The sequence below is a fragment of the Leuresthes tenuis genome, unplaced genomic scaffold (genome assembly GCF_036924035.1).
Source record: "Leuresthes tenuis unplaced genomic scaffold, fLeuTen1.0.hap1 SCAF_17, whole genome shotgun sequence".
In the NCBI taxonomy this organism is placed as follows: domain Eukaryota; kingdom Metazoa; phylum Chordata; class Actinopteri; order Atheriniformes; family Atherinopsidae; genus Leuresthes; species Leuresthes tenuis.
The window spans coordinates 14,508,610-14,527,453 of NW_027325371.1; the positions used below are offsets into that span (position 1 = coordinate 14,508,610).

General features: G+C 41.5%; 3 protein-coding genes across 6 annotated transcripts; 1 reads left to right on the forward strand and 2 right to left on the reverse strand.

Moving 5' to 3' along the window:
* Positions 1-699: 699 nt before the first annotated feature.
* Positions 700-3,215, reverse strand: mrps7 (mitochondrial ribosomal protein S7). Of its 2 annotated transcripts, XM_072369773.1 has the most exons (6): positions 2,969-3,215; positions 2,717-2,813; positions 1,789-1,980; positions 1,629-1,692; positions 1,367-1,534; positions 700-1,267 (listed from the first exon to the last, which is right to left on the reverse strand). In XM_072369773.1, exons 2-6 carry the CDS (start codon positions 2,758-2,760, stop codon positions 1,046-1,048), a joined length of 690 nt encoding a protein of 229 aa, XP_072225874.1. In that variant the 5' UTR covers positions 2,761-2,813; positions 2,969-3,215; the 3' UTR covers positions 700-1,045. The 2 variants fall into 2 exon arrangements, with proteins under 2 accessions (XP_072225874.1, XP_072225873.1); XM_072369772.1 differs by lacking the exon at positions 2,969-3,215 and having other exon boundaries at positions 2,717-2,841.
* Positions 2,874-10,769, forward strand: gga3b (golgi associated, gamma adaptin ear containing, ARF binding protein 3b). Of its 3 annotated transcripts, none has more exons than XM_072369759.1 (17): positions 2,874-3,037; positions 4,871-4,955; positions 5,033-5,108; positions 5,204-5,302; positions 5,396-5,519; positions 5,638-5,741; positions 5,943-6,023; positions 6,116-6,253; positions 6,905-6,986; positions 7,083-7,190; positions 7,281-7,532; positions 7,793-7,875; positions 7,955-8,091; positions 8,256-8,542; positions 8,683-8,852; positions 9,109-9,219; positions 9,309-10,769. In XM_072369759.1, the coding sequence occupies exons 1-17, from the start codon at positions 2,971-2,973 to the stop codon at positions 9,417-9,419; spliced, it is 2,115 nt and encodes a 704-aa protein (XP_072225860.1). In that variant the 5' UTR covers positions 2,874-2,970; the 3' UTR covers positions 9,420-10,769. The 3 variants fall into 3 exon arrangements, with proteins under 3 accessions (XP_072225860.1, XP_072225861.1, XP_072225862.1); XM_072369760.1 differs by having other exon boundaries at positions 7,284-7,532; XM_072369761.1 differs by lacking the exons at positions 4,871-4,955; positions 5,033-5,108; positions 5,204-5,302; positions 5,396-5,519 and having other exon boundaries at positions 2,875-3,037.
* Positions 10,770-11,213: 444 nt separating this feature from the next.
* Positions 11,214-18,754, reverse strand: nup85 (nucleoporin 85). The gene is made up of 19 exons (XM_072369776.1): positions 18,592-18,754; positions 17,808-17,898; positions 17,568-17,724; positions 17,352-17,422; positions 17,219-17,262; positions 16,415-16,484; positions 16,196-16,317; positions 15,964-16,098; positions 15,428-15,550; positions 15,166-15,297; positions 14,978-15,084; positions 14,771-14,854; positions 14,620-14,685; positions 14,348-14,499; positions 14,142-14,259; positions 13,701-13,801; positions 12,840-12,991; positions 11,662-11,763; positions 11,214-11,438 (listed from the first exon to the last, which is right to left on the reverse strand). The coding sequence occupies exons 1-19, from the start codon at positions 18,622-18,624 to the stop codon at positions 11,340-11,342; spliced, it is 1,959 nt and encodes a 652-aa protein (XP_072225877.1). The 5' UTR covers positions 18,625-18,754; the 3' UTR covers positions 11,214-11,339.
* Positions 18,755-18,844: the final 90 nt, after the last annotated feature.

Below are 18,844 nucleotides of genomic sequence, written 5' to 3' on the forward strand. Positions count from 1 at the left end.
CTTCAATAAAAGACCAAAAGATGAGTTAAACTCTGCTCTGAAACCCATTTCTCTGCAGAGTTATGATGGACTTCTGGGTCAGCAATTTTTACTAAACAACGACAATGATTCCATAAAGTCTAAGATGGTCATTTGTGGTCAGGGTGCTTAATCGTAACTTACCAGGTGGGTTAACATAAAGATCTTCAGGTAGCATCAGCACTAAGCAACGCTATGGTAGCTGAACTCTGTTGATCCTCAGTGACGGCTTTACGGTCTTCAAACCCGAAGCTGTGCCTTGGAGTCACTCAAACGCACTGGTGCAATGTCATCATATTAGAATATTTCATTATCATTATTATTATTATTATGTTAGAATATTGCACCTCTTTTTTTTTTACATATACCTGCTAAATATAAAACAAATCCAGCTTAATACAAATTTAACGTAAAAGCTGGGTGAATTAAAAAATCATTTTTTTAAATCTGAAGACTTTGATTTAAAGCTCAGCAGCTAGAAGTCCAGTTTTCTAAAAGTGTTAGAATTAAAACGTGCGGCTTTGATGTTTGACGGCACATTAAAACCAAATTGATTTAAAACGATACAACAGCCGAGGTGAAAATGGATATTTTTGAGTATTAAACTCATGACAGTTTGAAATAAACGAGCCTGAATGTTGAGAATTTACAGTGTAAATCCTTAAGAACAGGCCAGCTGACTGCTGTTTATCTACCTATATTTTATTACGATGTTGCAATACTTTTGCATTGCTCTGTTCCATTTTTTTACAGTTGGGTTGTGCATTAAAAGTAATGTATTTGTTCAAATAAATTCTTGTTTAGTTTTTTTTCCTTAACTCCGTTTGTATTTATTGTGTATCAACTAAAACAGTTAATCGTGGTTTATTGTACACAACGCAGGAGGCCGTGCTCTGCTCCTCCATATTTCACTCCTCTTTAGGTCGTCCTTCCGCAGAAAGGGTTTTGTTTGTGGTGAGCAGCCATGTCCGTTAAAAGCCGACGACTTGCTTGACTAAACGGCGTTTCTGTCCCAAAAGGCCTCTGCCTACCACCAGCGGTAGTGAGCGTAGGCTCTGTTGGCTTCGGCCATCTTGTGCAGCTCATACTTCTTCTTAACAACGTTGCCCTCCTTTTCGAAGGCAGCCAACAGTTCCTGGGAGAGTTTTTCATACATGTGCGTGCGTCTGTGTTTGTTGTCCCTGCACTCTGTCACCATCCACTTCATAGCGAGGAAGCGGCGTCTGTTGTCTGAAAGTGGGATTGGAACCTAGTTTGGGTTGAAGACAAAGACGGTACGATCACTCATCTGTATATTCATGCGTCGTAGCAACAAGATTAAAGTGCGCTGATGTGCCTCGTGACTAACCTGGTAGTATTTTCCACCTTTCTGTATGCTGGCCAGCCCAACAACTGGCTTACAGTTCTCCAGAGCCTGGTGAAAGATGGCGTAGGGATTACACTCGATCTCTTCTTTCTTCCCCACTGCAGCTTTGTGGTATTTCTCCACCTGTTTCTTCTTTATGTTCTCCATCGTCTAACAGAATAGAAGAGGTAGGCCACCATGAAATGAGCTTCATTTTAAGACTCTTCTTATGTTTATGTGTTCTTTTTTTGTTTGTTTTTCTCACCTGTGTCATGATCTCTCTGGCCAAAACCTTGTTTCCATGTTCCATCATCATGTTGACAAATTTACTGGAAAGTAAAGACAAAAATGATTGCCTGGACTTTCACAAGCTCAACTTTAAGCAGGAAATCCTCTCTTTGAGCAAACAGCAGTGTTTGTACTACCTGATGTCCGGGTCGTAAAAAACAGAGCTGGTGACTCCGCTGGTAGCAGCTTTGATGGGTCGGAGTGCTTTGAGCTCGCGCTGCTCCTTCTCCTCAGCACTCAGCTCTGACTCTGGTTGGCTGTATGCCTCCTTGCTGACCTCTGGCTCCAGATAGTAAGGGTTGTATCTGCTCCATCTCACCAGGAACACTCTACCAGCAAGGGTCATTTGAACATTGAATAAAGTCAGGTTCTGGTAAAGTTTTTGTTTAATTGTATCATTATTTATAAAGACGGTTAGGATTTCTTTTTTCATCATCATTAAAGACAAGATATTACAGACAATAGTAAAAAAAAAAAAAAAAAAAAAAAAACTGCCATGTGTTTGTTAGGGAAACATTAATGGTTTTTCTAATTAGGATTATGCATAATGATTGAGTCAAACCCCGCTGTGCCATGCAGGCAGTATATGAGGAATCAGATGTATTTTATTAAGTATGTATATATTATCCATTACTGACACTAAACATTTATTTTGCATTCGTTTTGTATAACTAAACAAAAACGGGTTACGTGAAAACGACTCTGGGCAGCTGTGACGGTGATATTCAAAAGGAAAAATAATCGCGGATAAGTGGAAGAGAGAGACCGTTAATACCCGTCGTCTTTTTGCTATAATTGTTGACCTTTGATGGAGTAGAGAACGGATCAGTGTGAGAAATGACTACAATGATACATTTGGCGTATTAATACCTAAATTAATGCTGCAGTCTTGTCACTACTGTTTAAATTTGTCATTTACACTGCAGACAGCTAGTTCGCGGTAGTCAAAACAGTTACTTTAACCATTAGACAAAACACAGCAGAGAAATAAGTCAGCAGCGTGAGGATATTGATTAACCAGCACGCTTTACTGAAGTGGGAAAAGTCGAAATTTGAAATAATTACCTTGGTGTCCAAGGTTTTAATAATCCTGAGATGGAAGCAGCCATCTTGAAAATGTGAGTATTTCTTAGGACCCCAGTTTAGTAGGTCCTGAAGATGCCTTCAAGAGGGGAAAAAATAAGCTAGTATTCACATTAAGCGTCTCGTTTGACAATTTTTAATTTAGAAACGAGACAAAATATATTATTTCACGAATAATGTGTCTCGTGATATTTGTGTAATTAAATAAATTACGTCACAGTCTCGCGAACTCACCGATGACATCACGCGAGGTTTTTATTGCTATGGCGTTCCAGGAAGGGGAGACGCTTGAATCTTGGCTCGGTGAGTGATTAATCAGGTTATATCAATTTAACTGAAAATGCATAATTGGCTAGATAGATTGCGCCGTTTGATTTTTGCAGAAGAGCAGTCAGTCCAGAGGCTGTCAGCGCGAAGATAGTTGCTTTTGAGGTGTTGGAGAGGCATCGGAGGTCTGGGCTGTGTGTCTGCATCTTTTGCAGAATGGGTGGAGAGATGTAATACACACTGTGTAAGGGGCAGTGACGGCTCAGTGTGTGCAGTGATTGTGCACAGGCTCCACAGTTTGCTATCAGTACAGCTCAAAGCAGCTTTGATGGCACAAACAAATTAGTGAATGAATGAATGAATGAATAGATAAATAAATAAATACATTCTAAATAATTAACCATAGCCCACTGTCATTACAGGTAGTGAGTAAGATCAGAGTTAATGCATTCTTATGGTGGCTATGACTCACAGAGACATGTTAGTCACAGTAAGCACGGTCACAGTAAACTACTACATTTAAAAAGTATCTATTTTTATTTGTCTGACAGTTGGTACTGGCTTTTTTTTTTTTTTTTTTAATATATGGCATGTAGAAAAAATACAGTATGTTGTAATGTTGTTAGAATTACAGTAACGATTACTAACATGTATTAACAAAAAGGAGACACCCCTCCTCCTCTAAACTTCCCAGATCATTGCATGTGAACGCTGACCACACAATATATATTTTTCCATAGCTATAGAAAATTTGAAAAAAAAAAAATATATATATATATATATAATCACTTTGAGTTAAATTCATCTTTGTTTATTTTATTATTTCAGCAGTTAGTCTGTGCAAAACAGACTAACTTCTTACTTCTTAAAGTAATCTGACATCGATGCTGTGTCAGTTGACACAAAATCACAATTAAGCATCACTGACACAATTTTACCTTAACACTTGTTCAGTTGGAGGTTGAGAGGACACGGAGGTCAACAAGCACAATAACACTAAACAGACAACCTAACTAAAGGAAGGGCTAACACCAGAACCTCCCCAACTATAAGCTTCAATACAGCAAGAACGTGTCTTTTTATAAAAGCCCATCTATATTCCCCCTGTTAATAGATTTTTGTCTGAAGAAATAAATGTGCGAAAATGTCCTTTTCTGGAAACTAGTAAAACCATATAGTTCTTTTTTTTTTTTTTAAACTGTACCATGATATTTCAGTTGAAATCACCATTGGGACCGCTGAGGCTGTCCATCTCTTTTCTCTTGCTGACTGCTGATATTCACTGACAACCCGTGACTCCTGCTGGCACGGTTTTATGTCCGCGAGCGGGTTTTCCTGCACCCATCAGTGTGACATTTCTGTTTCTGCTTTAGAAAATGTTGGCATAGACGCGAGTTCGAAACTTGTCGACTATAGTTTCCTACGAAAATCCTGCTTTGATTAATCATTGGGCAGATGGTGGAACTCCTGTCATTTGGCGACTTCGAGCAGAAAAAGCGTTGGTCCGTCGTCTTGGAGAGTTACCTTGGGAGAAAGAAGACAAATTGAAAAGTCATAGCTGTCGCCGTGTGATCTACCGAAAAATCTACTGCTATAAGCTTGTGCTGTAACACTTTGTACATTTTCACATCACTATCAACCAAAAGATGCTGCCATAAAGAAGAGTACATCAGTCAAAATGTCTGTAAACAGAATGACTCCATTTATGTTCAAACTTACAGTAAATGTAGCCGATAAGTCACTTGGACTTCTTTCGTCATACCTGTAATAAGAAAAGAAGTATTTTTACCCTAATGATGTACTTTTGAGTCTTACTTGGCATGATGTTCTGCAAACACAGCAGTTTAGTTTCGTGTATTGTTCTGATAGGCAAAGCCACCCATCCAACAAACAGACAAGAGGACTGGGAGTACATCATCGGCTTCTGCGATCAGGTCAACAGGGAAACGGATGGGTACGTGCTATGCATAACATTTTTTTCAACTCAAACCGGCCGAGGAGAAGTTTTTCATCTGGACTTTCTTTTTACAGCCCTCAGACAGCGTTACAACTGCTAATACGTAAAATCTACTTCTCGCAAGAATGGGAGGCGCTTCAGGCTCTGACAGTAAGAAACAGCTTCCTTTTTTTTTTTTTTTTTTCTTTTTTTTTTTTGAAGCTGCTGTCCCAGCCTCTCACACGCTGTAAATAATTTGTGTTTAGGTACTGGAGGCTTGTATGAAGAACTGCGGGAGAAGGTTCCAATATGAAATTGGAAGGTATCGATTTTTAAACGAGCTGGTAAAACTTGTTTCTCCCAGGGTGAGCGTGCCCTTAAATGGTTCGAAATTTTACACATTTCAAAAGTAAGCTAGATGACGATCCAGCCTCACTTCGACCGCTTTATATCTCCAGTATGTGGGTACCAGTACGCCTGAGAAGGTGAAGAGGAAGATTGCTGAAATGGTGTACAGTTGGACGATTGCTTTTCCCAATGAAACCAAGATCAGAAAAGCCTACCACGTGATGAAGCTTTATGGTGTGTACCGCTGAATTGTGGATCAATAAGAAGACATGACTGACACAATGCATGTGAAAAGGCACCTGCCTCCACCTTAAAGGAAGCTCATTGATCCAGGACTCACTCTCTCTTCCAGGCCTTGTGACAGATCATCCAGAGCATCCAGTGGACAGGACTCTGATCCCTTCTCCTCCTCCACGGCCTAAACACCCGGTGTTTGACAACGAGGACATGGGCAAGGTGAGAAACTGAGGGGAAACAAAGCATCCCGTGTGCATTGATGTAGCTCAGGAAAACACGCAATGTGTCGCTGCTTTCTGTTGTATTAATGTTTCTTTTGTCTTGGCCAGTCATAGGTGGCCCATTTATTTGCACGGTGTGCATTTCTACTGCTCCGTAACAAACTGACGGATGTTTTTGTGTGCATCTGTAACTGTGTAGCTGCTTGCTGAGCTTCTCCGGAGCAAAAATCCAGAAGACCTTCAAGAGGCCAACAGATTAATAAAAAATATGGTGAAAGAGGTGAGATGCAGCAGAGCTCCGTGCATATTAAACACAGACGCCCCCGATCATTTTACTTATACTGTTGTGTTGTTATGTTTTGTTGTTGTCAGGATGAGGTCCGGGTGCAGAAGGTTTCAAAGCGAATGAACACTTTGGAGGAGGTGAACATCAACGTCAAGTTGCTGACTGAGATGTTGTCCCATTATGATAAAGATACTTCGAGGGACTCAGACAAGGAGATCATTAAGGTGTGTATCCAAGCAACCAGACAGCATATAAAACACGGTAATCTTTTATCCATTTTGTGACAGTGTAAAATTCAAATAGAACCAGAATGTAATATTTGGAATATTATTTAAATCCTACATAAAACGCACCACTAAATATGGTACTATATATTTTCTATATAAAATAGTAAAACATTTCAGTTTGAAAGCTACAACGGTCGGCCTCCTCAGCCCTGGAGAGATCATTTCCAATGGACATAAATGTTTTTTTGTCTTTTGATATTTAAAAAAAAAAGTGTTTTTGGAACCACATTCTATACAAGCCGAATGCACTAATTAAGCCTAAATGTGGCATGCAGTGGGTTTGAAAACAGTCAGTTATTTTATTTTTTTTTTATTCTGCCTCTAACCTGTTGCATAATGAGTTTACTCTGTGTTAAAAACATTGTTTCTATTTATATACGGTATATATATTTTTATTTTTACCCATTTATTTGCTTATTAAGTGTTGTTTAGACACAATCTTTCTATTGGGTCATAATATAAACTGCCATGTTCGCATGTAAAATTTAAGCATAACATAAGAGATGAAGTTTCACGAACAGCCGTGCTCATCTTGACATATCACAACATTATTTTACTGTACAGCACTCCCTTTGTTTCTCCTCTCAGGAGCTCTACGAGCGCTGTGACAAGCTGAGGCATGCTGCGTTCAAGATGGCCACTGAGACGGAGGACAATGACACCAGTTTAGGTTTGCCAGATTGGTATTTTTTTGTTGTCTGCAGGAGCTTCTTTTTCCACATGTTATTTTGGATAATCTGTAAAGCACTGTCCTCTGACTCCTCAGGTGACATCCTCCAGGCCAGCGATGATCTCTCCAGGGTCATCAACTCGTACAAGAAGGTTGTTGAGGGGCGGCCGATCAACAGCGACAGTGAAGAACCTCGAGCACTTGGTCAGAAGCCGTGAGACGCCTTGTTATCGTGTTTTTATATTTTTAGTTCGCCATTTTAAATCGGTTTTCCTCTTTTCTTCATTCATTCAGCAGAGACCACAAATACACTGATCGACCTCAGCGGCCTCGATACTCCCTGCCCGCCTCAACCTGCTCCTCCTCCCGCCCAGTCTTCACTTCCTGTCTCCAACAACCCCGCGGCATCCTCCATCCCTGTCTTGCCGCCTCCTCCTAAAACAATTGCTGGCTGTCATCGTAGTCAGAGTAGAAATCCAAGTCAACCTTCCCTGGACAAGACCTCCACTGCGCTCTCTTTACTTGATGATGAGCTGCTGTCTCTTGGTAGAGTATATATTTGTTATTCTTCTTCTTATTTCCGATTCTTTAACATGTGGCAGTGGTATACACATGGTAACGTGTATTCATTAAGATGAGTCATTGCTTCTTTCAAAGTGCTCTAACAACATGTTTAACCCTAACTTGGGCTGGTTGCTTGGCAACTACTCCCTGAACGATGTCTAGACTATCATTAGCAACCCCCTTTCCTTTCTCCTCAGTCTTTCTCTTTTTGTTTGACACAAATTGCTGCGCCTTTTTTCCAGGACTGAGCGACCCCCCGACCTCTCTAAGCTGCCAGATGAAACCCATGTTGGATGAAATCTCCAGTCAGTGGGCTTCTTTGCAGGTACGTCAGCTACGGTTAACCACAGAATGTTGTGACGGGGGGAAATGTAAACTGTCTTGTCTGGGCTTGTCCTCTGTAGGCCGCGGCGGCTGGTGGGGACATGTTTGGCAGTGCAGCTTGTTCGGGTCCAGCGGTGCCACCAGTGGAACCAGCTGCCGCACTCAGTCTGCAGAACCTAAACGATCTGGCCATGATGGGCTTCTCAGATCAGCAGAAGTACAGAAACTCCATTTTATTTCATAAAAAGCACCTTTTTGTAAACATTTTGACAGAACTGGCGTTGGTGCCCTTATCAGACAAATATAAAAAAAAAAAAATCTCTAAAACAGAACTGTGAGGTGACAGAAATGTCTTCAGTGTGATTCTTTTTTTTTTTTCAGGTCGTCCAGCCAGACGGCAGCCAAAGGAGGTGGCTTTGGGCTGCCAGCAGGAACACCTCCACTGTTACCCAGGCGAGGCTCTCCCTCCGCAGCCTCATTTCTCCACGGCACAATGCCCGGCTCTCCTGCCATATCCCATTCCAAAGCCCAGAGCCTGGACATGGCCCCTGGCAGTCCACTGTTCCGCTCTCTGTCACCTTGCCACCCACCACTCCAAGGCAGCCCCATCAAAGGCTTAGACATATCCCTCAGCAATGTGCACATCCCTCTGGAGGCCATCAGACCTAGTAAGAGCAACCAAGATGAAGAAAAGGAACAAATGGGGATGAGCCTGACTGAAAAACTAAATGAGTGGTTCTGTATAACTCAGCAAGGGTTGCTTTATGGTGTGCATGTCCCTGATTTGCTGTGTCCTGCCTGTCCTCAGGTAAAGTCTTACCTGTGACCGCCTACGATAAGGACGGTGTTCGTGTGCTGCTCAACTTCGCATCTGACTGCCCCCCCGGGAGGCCTGATGTGTTGGTAATAGTGGTGTCCATGCTCAATGCAGCACCCCTGCCTGTTCACAATGTGGTCCTGCAAGCTGCTGTTCCCAAGGTAAAGACATCCATTCTCTGTTTATTCAGCCATTTTATGAGTTCTCGGTTCTGCAAAGAAGAACAAAAATTGTATTTAATACATTTCTAAGCAAACTAATGCTCTTTTTTTAAGAGAATATTTCTTTTTGGATCTCTGCATTGTATATATCCCTAACCCTAATAATCCTCTTCAAGCTTCAAGGAACCCACAGAATTACCATTGAATTACAGAAAGAACAAAAAAAGTGTTTACTCTTTCCTTCACCTTCCAACAGTCAATGAAGGTGAAGCTTCAGCCCCCATCAGGAACCGAACTGGCACCATTTAACCCCATCCTACCTCCAGCCTCCATCACCCAAGTCATGCTGCTTGCCAATCCAACAAAGGTAGGTGGCACGACTGAACTTCTGAGCTGTTAACTTCATGTAGCGAGGGGAGAAACGTTAGGAATCATGCAGCGTTTGTGTTCTCACAGGAAAAAGTGCGTCTGCGCTACAAGCTGGGGTTCATCCTGGGAGACCGTCAGTGCAATGAGGTCGGAGAGGTTGACCAGTTCCCTCCAGCAGAGACTTGGAGTCACCTATAACAGCGTGAAGACCTGCTACTAATCAGCAGGGACGGGCTGGTATTTACTCTATGAAGCGGTGTGTGTGTGTTCCATCCCTGAGACAGAACAGGAGGGTAGAGAACCTCAGCTTCTCTCTGCCTTTCAGCTTTACATTCCATATAGCTGTTGATATTTTTGACCGCTGTCTTTACTGGCACCGAGAGGCAAACAGGAAACGCCTTGATTTAGCTTTTCTGCACATAGAAAACAAAGAAAAGATGCTCAACACTGGAAAGTGAGATAGCCACGGTGCTTGTGGGTAATTCGAGTTAAAACATTTCTGGCTTTTCCCCTGAATCTTACAGATTTGAATTAGAATGAATCCATCGCATTAGAGCTGTGGAAAAGCACAGCAAATGTTTTAAAAGAAATTAACTTTGAAGTTGGAAGTGTAAGAGCCAGCAGATCTGCTTTTATTTATTCCTCTGGCTGAACAGTCTCAACAGCCTGTAAGAAATACTTGAATACACCCAGAGATGTGAAAATCTGGATTGATGGAAGTTTATATGAAGAATTCTGTCACATATCGCTGCTCCGGGGAAATGATTGAGTTGACGCATCAAGAGTTTTGACCTTCACGAGTGAGTTGTTTTACAAATGAACTAGCTTATGTAGCCATGTGCCAGATCAGTTGAAAATGCTGTGTTGGTAATGTAACCAACAGCACTACGACAGTCATTTCTAACTGCAGGTGAGCCATTAGGACTGGAGACTAAAATGTATTTATTCCTTAGCCTTAATAGTGTAAATAAACGATGATGTGGCGAGCGTTTTAGTTGTTTTTGGAAGCAGGTATCCAAAGTTTCGTTGTGGATTAATATGGTATTTGTTGTCACAACCATTGTCAGTATTGGAAGATGTTTCGTCATATTGAGTGTCATAGTATTTTCAGTCCATCTCTTAACCATATGTGAACCTGAGTTTAAATCTGTCAGTATTCAGGTTGCAGCAGTAGGTTGAAATGGGACTCTGCTGAGAGCACGCTTCATCAATCAGTCAACTTTCCTTACGCTGGGATTCACCGTCTCATATCCCGTTGTTTGTTTTGCACACTTTGCGTGGAGCTTTTTGAGCCGAATCGCACTCCTCTCATGAGCCATCAGACGGGATGGGAAGCATCTGCCAAAGTACACCGTCCTGAATGTCGGCAAGTGTTCAAACTTTGGAATATCTGGTGGTTTCGGTTGTTGATGCCGCTGTGGTTTTCTCAGAGCCGTCGAGGCTTCAGAAACGGCTGTGTATCATAGCTGAGATCTGTGGCTCGGCAGCTTCATCGAGGAGGTCTACGGAGTTTCCTCAGCCATGTGTAGACCCCAATAAAGTTCAAAACACACTGAATAATTAATCCCAATAGGACAAAACTAACTGAAATTGGAGCAGCAGCAAACGGTCCCAATACTCATGTAAAATAAAGAGTTTGGCCCATGAAAATTTTAGCATATCGAGAGAAAAATGATAGGAAAGCAAAACAATTATTTGAAATTAAATGGACAAAAACTGAAGGTGTCTGAGTAATTTGAATCCCGTGCGCATCTCATCTTAGGTATTCCTCGACTCATCATGCAGATGTACAAAGTCTGTTTATTTAATGTACATAATGTGTAATGTAATGTACCTGCTGTTTGTTGCTAGGCAAGATCTGTGAACATGTGATGTGCCATTTGTTCGCTGCTTGAAGACAATTAAAAAAGAAAGAAGAAAATTCTTGATGAAAGTTTGATGTTCTGAGGTTATTTAACACGCTGAACACAGTCCTCAAAAGTCCGGCTTCAATGAACGTCATCAAAAGTACTTTATTATCAAAAAAGCTTGTGTGAATTACTTGATTTTTGTTTTTTATATCTATATACAGTACAAAAATGCAAAAGAACAGATTTCTTTTTAAATGTCGACCCTCCATCATGTTTCCGCTGTTCCCTCTTTGACGATAGCCGTGGCCAGATTCCTGGCCAGAGCGAGTCTCAGGAGCTCCACTTTGGTCAGCTCGAGGTCTTCCTCCTGAAAGGACAAATACATTAAGAGCCTGAGAGGTGCAACAGTGCATGGAAGAGGCCAAGTAAAGCATTAGAACAATCTCTGGTATACGTATCTACTTGGCACGCCGCTTAAAATGTAAACAGGGGAATGTACTTGGGTGAGACGCAGCAGTTGGAAATGCTGTCGAACCATCCGATCAAAGTAAGGTCTGAGCAGAAGAAAGGCTGCGTGAGGACGTCCGTACCTGCATGGGCTTGTCTGTGCCAGTAGTTGCCGTGTTTAACGAGGAGGTGAGCTCCTCTAAACAAAACATCAGCTCATAGGTTTGTTCTGCAGAGAAGATCACCTGAAAGGAAGAAGAAATCAGTGTTGTGTGTCAGCTTTTAGTGAAGACAGAAAAAAAAAAAAGAAGTCACATTCTCTTCCTGCTTTCTCCGTCTACAACGAGGAGGACTGCAAAATCCATCAAGTCTAGTTTATACCTGCCAGAAGGACCACTCATTGAAAAGTCCCATTTGAACGAATCCGATGCACGGATGTGGCATCTGACATACAAAAGAGATCACTTCACATGCTTATCATGCAGCACCAAAATCACGAGTATTTCCTGATTGCTAAATCTAACTGCGAGGCATAATTCGATCAGTTCATCCACTGCGGGTAAAAGGCGGCATCTAAAAAAAGTATTTCTTTTTCTCTCGTACATGTGAGTAAATCTCGTTCATTCACCAATTTAGTCTCAAGTGAATATCCCAGTTTTTTTCTTTCCCTTTTGAATTTTCTACTTGAATGAGAAATGACTCTTTTACAGCCCCGTATCGTTTTCCCCTCCTGTAACAGGACATGTATCTAACACATTTATGTTTCACTCGCTGACTCACACACACACACACACACACGGGAGAGGCTGCGTGTGACGGCTAAGCAAAGTTCTGTTTCAACAAAAGACACCATTTCCCCAGGAATGTACACAGAGATCAGATAAATGCTGTTTTATTGTACAACTTGAAGTGGAAATTCAGACAGATTCCGCCTACATTCAAACAAAAAAGTGATAATCAACCATTTCATGTTAAATATCTGTTTCTTAGGATCTGAAATGTGACATATCTGCTGCAGCTGAGTTTATTTCCATGGTTTCCTAAAGCTAAAGACTATCACTCTCATAGTTGTAATTTTTCAGTTTCTTTTGTTTACGGGTCTCCATGAAGCAACATAATTCATGCGTGAACTATGTCTCATGCCTATTTTGACTGAAGAAATTCTATTTTCTGAAACGGTGAAGGAATTTGACATAAAAATGCCTTCATAATACAAGCCAGCCAGCACGCCATTAATATTAACGGCACATCTCTACTGCACCAGTTTCTCGTCCCTCCAAAAACATATCCATCATACACCAGAAGCCTGGCGTTGACTGACCTCTTTCTGCTCCAGCAGTGGCAGGGCATCAGTCAGCAGAGTCATCCAGAAGCTTCGGGGAGCGATCTTGGCGGTCATGAGAGAGAGAAGCAGCTTCGCAGCCTCCCTGAAACACTTCTCTTCGTACAGTTTGTGGAACTCACGGTACTTCCCTGATGAGTGAAAAGACAGCAGTTTCTTTTAGGCTCACAGGGCTGCACGGTGATCTGATTGCCACCCATGTTGATGTTTTAATGTTCCTACAAAGCTAACACTAATACGGACTTTATCACACATGTAAAAGTGCAGCTTAATATGCACCTTATAGGCGACCTTGATTCAAACATTATTCCCACTTTTTTAAACAACTAGAATGTTTTTGGTTTTTTTTAAATCAAATCTTAAACTACTAAACTTGTTTTGGACTTGCTCGTTTTTGTCATAAATGGTATCCAAACAAACAGTAAGTCCCGATCGGACAGTTGACTGGATGAGAACGTCATGTGCAGACTATTTGAAGATTTTCTGTTTAGAACTTCATCGACAGCGAGTCATTTGGAACTGTATTACATAAAAGCCCCTTTTGCAAACATTTTCTACCAGATATTCATACAGAAAGCCTCAGCATCACATGCTGTTGCATTAAGCACAACACAGCTCTGCTTTGATCCCTGTTGACACATGTTTGTGTGTCTGGGTCTCATGTGATCGCCAAAGAAAGAGGGAGGGGGGGAAATCTTCTCTAACTGAGTGTTCTGGCACTTAATGTGTAGACTGAACTTGTGAGAGTGATGCAGCTAAGACATTAGAGGAGCTGTGCTGCTGATACTGTAGTGTGTGTGTGTGTGTGTGTGTGTGTGTGAAACTGTTCCCTGTACATACCAAGGAAAGTGAGCCTGTCGCTGAGCAGCATCGCTGGACCCAAGTTGTCAATCAGATCCAGATCAGAGAAGGTCCCTCTGGCACAGTAATCCTGTAAGAACCTAACACACAAAGACACTATTCATAATCCTTTGGAGGATGCAACCATTTACCAAAGTGAGAAAGAAAAACGACTCCACAAAGCTGTAATTTATCTGAGAGTTCAAAAACTTCAGCTTTGGATTTGTTTTGAATCATCCAAATGTGATCCTCCACACTGCTGTGTGAAAGGTCAAAGTATAATAATCACAAGATTCATTAAAACATAAGTTTAGAAGACGTGAAAGTCTCTGGCAGGACTAAAAGTTCAATTAGCTCATGAGAAAAAGTGAAGAAATGACATTAAGGCCGTCTCCAGCTGCAGAGCTCTTTGAAGATTAAAACACTGCAAACGGAACAAACCTCTCAGAGATGAGGGTGGCAAAGGCAGCATCTTTGGCCCGGATGCTCCAGGAGAGAGCAGAACCCAGCCTGTTGTTCCTCAGAGCCCGCATAGCCATGATCTTACAGATACTCCGCACTGGGTGATAAAATAAACAGGCTCCTTTACTTTTGTGACTGCTTTTCTGTAACCGAGGTGGACATAAAACGAAAAGACAAAATGCTACCTTGCTCAGACATTTGCCTCTGCTCACAAATCCGGAGAACTTTCAGCGCTTTGCGCTCCGTGTCCAAAGGGACGCGCTCGATCTGCAGCTCAAGGTAGACACGGCCAAACTCTGGGCAGTGGTCGAAGTAATCCACTGCCAACTGCCACAAACTACACACAAAAGAAGCAAACTACTATGTTATGCAGCTAAAGTACTAGTATCTCTAGAGTCGCACTAAAAGATTTAAGAATAAAGTTTAAATATCATATTGGAGCGTTAGATAAATATACCTGTGATGAGTGAAGAGGCCAGACGCATATTCTAGCAGGAGAAACTCTCTCAAGTTGGAGCCAAAGCTGAACACACACACAGAAATAAAGATTAATCATGTGGAGAATCTCCAGATGTAAAAAAAAAAAATCCACCAAACGGAATCCTTACTGTAGATTGTGTGACTGGAGGAGTTTACAGTGATCCAGCAGGTCTGTTAAATGGGCCACAAACCACCAGTTGTTGAGAGCAATGCTGAAGGGACACAATGAAGAAACTGAATGCTGGAAGAGTCAAAGCTCACAAACTGCAGAGGTCTCTGGCTCAGTAAGTATTGTGTAAATTCATGTATGCTTGGATGTAATCTTACTGTCCTACCTGCAGTCCTTGATAACCTGATGGATGTCAAACTCAAAGGCAGCCAGCAGGATACTGTCTAAAGGCTCTGGGACGCTCCTCAAGTCCAGAAACATGGTCATGCATGACTGCAGGGCACACAAATACACAGGTACTGCAGAACAGATATACAGTAAGTGTGAATACAAACGGTGCAGAATATGACGTACCTGTGCATAGTAATGTAACTCTGTGGGTTTCACTGTGGGGTGGCTGTAGAGAAGTCTTGTGACAAGGAAGTGATACCAGGTGCTCAGAAGTTCCTTGTGCTCCAGTAAAGTGTCTTCGTCGCCCAGCAGGATCTAGGATTGTATGAAAAACAGAGAAAAAGCTTCAATTATTGTTGGAATTTTAGATGAAACTTAAAAAAAAAAAAAAAAAAAACTCTGCAGCCTATGGATAATCACAGTACAAAAGTCTGATGCTACTGACCTTGCAGATGAGCTCCAGATGTTGGCTGCTGGCAAATGAGTTGTCCTGCAGGCAACGCTCGACCTCCTCGTGCCAGTGCCTCCACTTCACATCGAACTCAGTCAGTGTCTGAGTGCCACCGGGCTGAGAAAGTAATCCAGAGCATCAAGAATGGAAGCCTAACATTTGTTAGTTTCTGTGTTCTATGCTCTGTTCAAACCTTATCCCTTCACTGTGTGAATGATGTGACAGGAGACTTAGCAGTCAGGACTGTTGGCCGGAAATATTAGAAAAGACCTGTACGAGTTTATTTTAACTCTGGCGTTACAATAAATAACTAAAGTTGCATTTTGTCAATAGCAGCACACGTATGATGCAATATACTTCTAAGATGAGGGTTTAGCCATTAGAACTGCAAGCCAATTTATATTATATCAGAACACCATACATTCTGTTTTCTAATAAGGTATATAAGGTTAGGAAGTTAGTGACATGGTAGGCAAAAGCATAGTTTCAAACATAAAAGCCCAAATCAATATACATTACAACATACTTACATTGTAAAACGGCATCTTACTGAGCAAGCCATCCATCAGTTTGTACATATTCCTTGCAGCCGGCCTCAGGGTGGCCTGTTTCACCAACATCTGTCTGGCTTCTTCCAACCTGCCCTGCAGTACATAACTCAGCACCTGTGCAGCACAGACACAAGACACGTCGCAATCATTCGTCAGATTTAGGAGTGAATGTGGTCTTAGAGATCTAAATATACACATATGCTGCACCTACCACATCCCAGTAGTCGCGATGCTCAGCGGGACTCTCACTTTGAAGCACGTCTCTGGCCTTCTCGTCCACATCAGCCTTGTGCAATCTTACCCAGTCCAGAAGGTGAAGCAACAGAGAACCCGCTAAGAAAACACGTGTTGCAGGGGAAAATAGCAAAGTCATATTGGAAAAGGTATTCCAAAGTGAAGGAGATGTTATTAAACACAACGTCAGACTGACCAGGAGCAGCATCGATGAAGAGCACCTCGCACAGATTCCAGATCAGTTCTATGGCCAAGAGAATCGACACCTGCGTCAAAGCAAAACAAACTGAGCTTAGGAAAATGACACAACAATCAAAGTTCTCGGTGCCTTTTTCCCCCATAAATAACAACACAGAACTGGGTCACATGATTGGTCACAATGTTGTTGAACTTAAACACACACACACACACACGATAAAAAAAAGTTCACCCCAATTATTTCCTGTACTCAAGACACACATGGTGGTCGTGTCTGTAAATTAGTCTAATTACCAAATGAAAACTATGTTGGTACTCATACAGACAGGCAAGAATATGTTGTGACTCCAAGCTGTTTTAGCGGTTCATAAAGACATCTCCATGTAACAGTTACACAATGAATACATGCTTTAAGTGCAAACTGTCAGGTTCAATGTGAGGGTAAATAACCCCCAACAGCTTAGAAAAAACTCTTTATATGCAGAACCCTCTTTGGCAGGGACTTTATGTATTTAAATAAATTAACATAAGCTTTAAAAAATGTCATGTTTTTAGTACTTTGTTATAAGTTTCCTACTGAAGCTGTCATCAGTTGCTCTTTGGGTTTTTTTTGCCTTTAGTTTTAGCTTCAACAAGTGAATCGCAGTTCGATTGTGTTAAGATCAGGTCATTGACCCAACCACTGCAGATATCTTAAAAAAATTGAAGTCTTCTCTGAAATAAACCATAAACACTTGCGAGCCAGCGACACTGGAAGCCATAACATATGCATCATTTTACAGATATATTGAGAAAGTCGTGCCTGATTTCCATATTGCGTGGCCATCTCTGCGTTGTTTGTAGATACTGCAAGAAAGTGAGTCAATCTGATTAGTCCTGAGCAAGAATGCAGTGAAAACTAAGATATCCTAGTTATCCCCCTATAAAGGTTTTACCTGCAACTTGCTGAAGCTCCTCCATACAGGCTCTGATCACAGATCTGTAGTTTTTACTGATGCTGACAAATCTACGGCGTAAAAACAGAGACATGTCCCCAAGCTAGTTTAAAACTGAATGAATGCAATCGTTTATCACATGGATCACATGTAACTTGTCATGAAAAACAATACAAAGCCATGCACAGAAACAGAAACTCCTTCAAGTGGCCTTACTGGGGTTTCTTGCTCTTGCTGGGGAGATCTTCTTTTATTGTCTGCAGGCCAACGAAGATGTGATGCGACTCATTAAAGAGTTTGCGTAAAATGGGGGAATATATGTCCTCGTCTTTCCTGACTTCGTGGATGACGAAGCAACCAGATCCCGAAGCACCTGAAACACAGCAAGGTGGCAGGAAAAGAGGACACGTGAAGAGGCAAAAGAGTGTGAAAACATACAGAAATGTCAACACATACCTGATGCTTTATATTGGGTCTCATAGATGAGGATATCACCAGGACCCCATGCAAATCCCATATGTTTCCCATCTCGGACAGCAGGAATATTCTGCATTTAAAGAGCAGAAACTGAATGACGGCACAGAAACAAGCTGTAATAAGTTGTTGTCATGGTTTGTATTGGCAATTGCCCAAAATCAAAACAAGTAAATCATAAAAAGAAGACTGTTATATGTGCCCATTTTTAGATCACAGACATTGGACAGGCTTCGACTAACTGGTTAAATCAATAATTAATCAATTATTCTACTTAATTTGAACAGGTTTAACAATCTTATTTTACAATAGTTAACTATTAACTAAGACCTGCTGTGCCTTAACATCGTAGTAGGTACACCCATATGTAATATTAAGCGTAAATTAATTCATTCCTTGTCACAATTATACTATACATATTTTGATTCCCTTTCACAATTAAGAGTGACTATAATCCAATCAACTTTTAGCTTTTTAAATGAAAGAGTACTTTACTTGCTTACAATTTAAGCAAACTACTTAACCAATATACTTGAACTCAACCTGCAGCTTTGTGTTTATTGGGTTCCTGGGACTGACACTTATAATTGTTGTTGGAGACTATATGTTCCTGTGAGCGAACATTAATGTGTGCGTTCCTGAACTGCTTCACAATTGTAAACCTATTAGACTAAATGATTTTAGACAGGCTGTCACAAACAGCTAGCTTGCTAGCTGCTATTCGGCGGGAGTAAACTGAAAAAACTACCCTATAGAGATCACTTACAGTAACTGCCGGTTCAACGTCTACCTCCTCCATCAGGCACAATATTATCGGTACAATAAAAATCTAAACTGCGAGCTATTCCGCTAAAAAACCGGCCATGAAACACATGTGCAGAACAACACAGCTTACGCGCCTCTGTCTTTCACTCGAAAGCCCCTGCGGCGCATGCGTCATAGCGTCATTAAGCGCTGCCCTTTTTCATGCCTGTTTTTTACTTCGTTCGTGTTTACCTCGGTGTGAGCTTTCGTTGCTC

Coding starts and splice junctions, on each gene's coding strand:
- gga3b (XM_072369759.1), top strand. CDS start 2,971: ATGACATCACGCGAGGTTTTTATTGCTATGGCGTTCCAGGAAGGGGAG. Junction 4,956..5,032: donor GTCAACAGGGAAACGGATGG/GTACGTGCTATG, acceptor TTCTTTTTACAG/CCCTCAGACAGCGTTACAAC. Junction 8,853..9,108: donor TGCAAGCTGCTGTTCCCAAG/GTAAAGACATCC, acceptor ACCTTCCAACAG/TCAATGAAGGTGAAGCTTCA.
- nup85 (XM_072369776.1), bottom strand. CDS start 18,624: ATGGAGGAGGTAGACGTTGAACCGGCAGTTACT. Junction 16,318..16,414: donor CTTCATCGATGCTGCTCCTG/GTCAGTCTGACG, acceptor GTGTTTTCTTAG/CGGGTTCTCTGTTGCTTCAC. Junction 15,085..15,165: donor AGTTACATTACTATGCACAG/GTACGTCATATT, acceptor TGTGCCCTGCAG/TCATGCATGACCATGTTTCT.
- mrps7 (XM_072369773.1), bottom strand. CDS start 2,760: ATGGCTGCTTCCATCTCAGGATTATTAAAACCTTGGACACCAAG. Junction 1,981..2,716: donor TTAAAACCTTGGACACCAAG/GTAATTATTTCA, acceptor CCTTGCTGGTAG/AGTGTTCCTGGTGAGATGGA. Junction 1,268..1,366: donor AAGGTGGAAAATACTACCAG/GTTAGTCACGAG, acceptor AACCCAAACTAG/GTTCCAATCCCACTTTCAGA.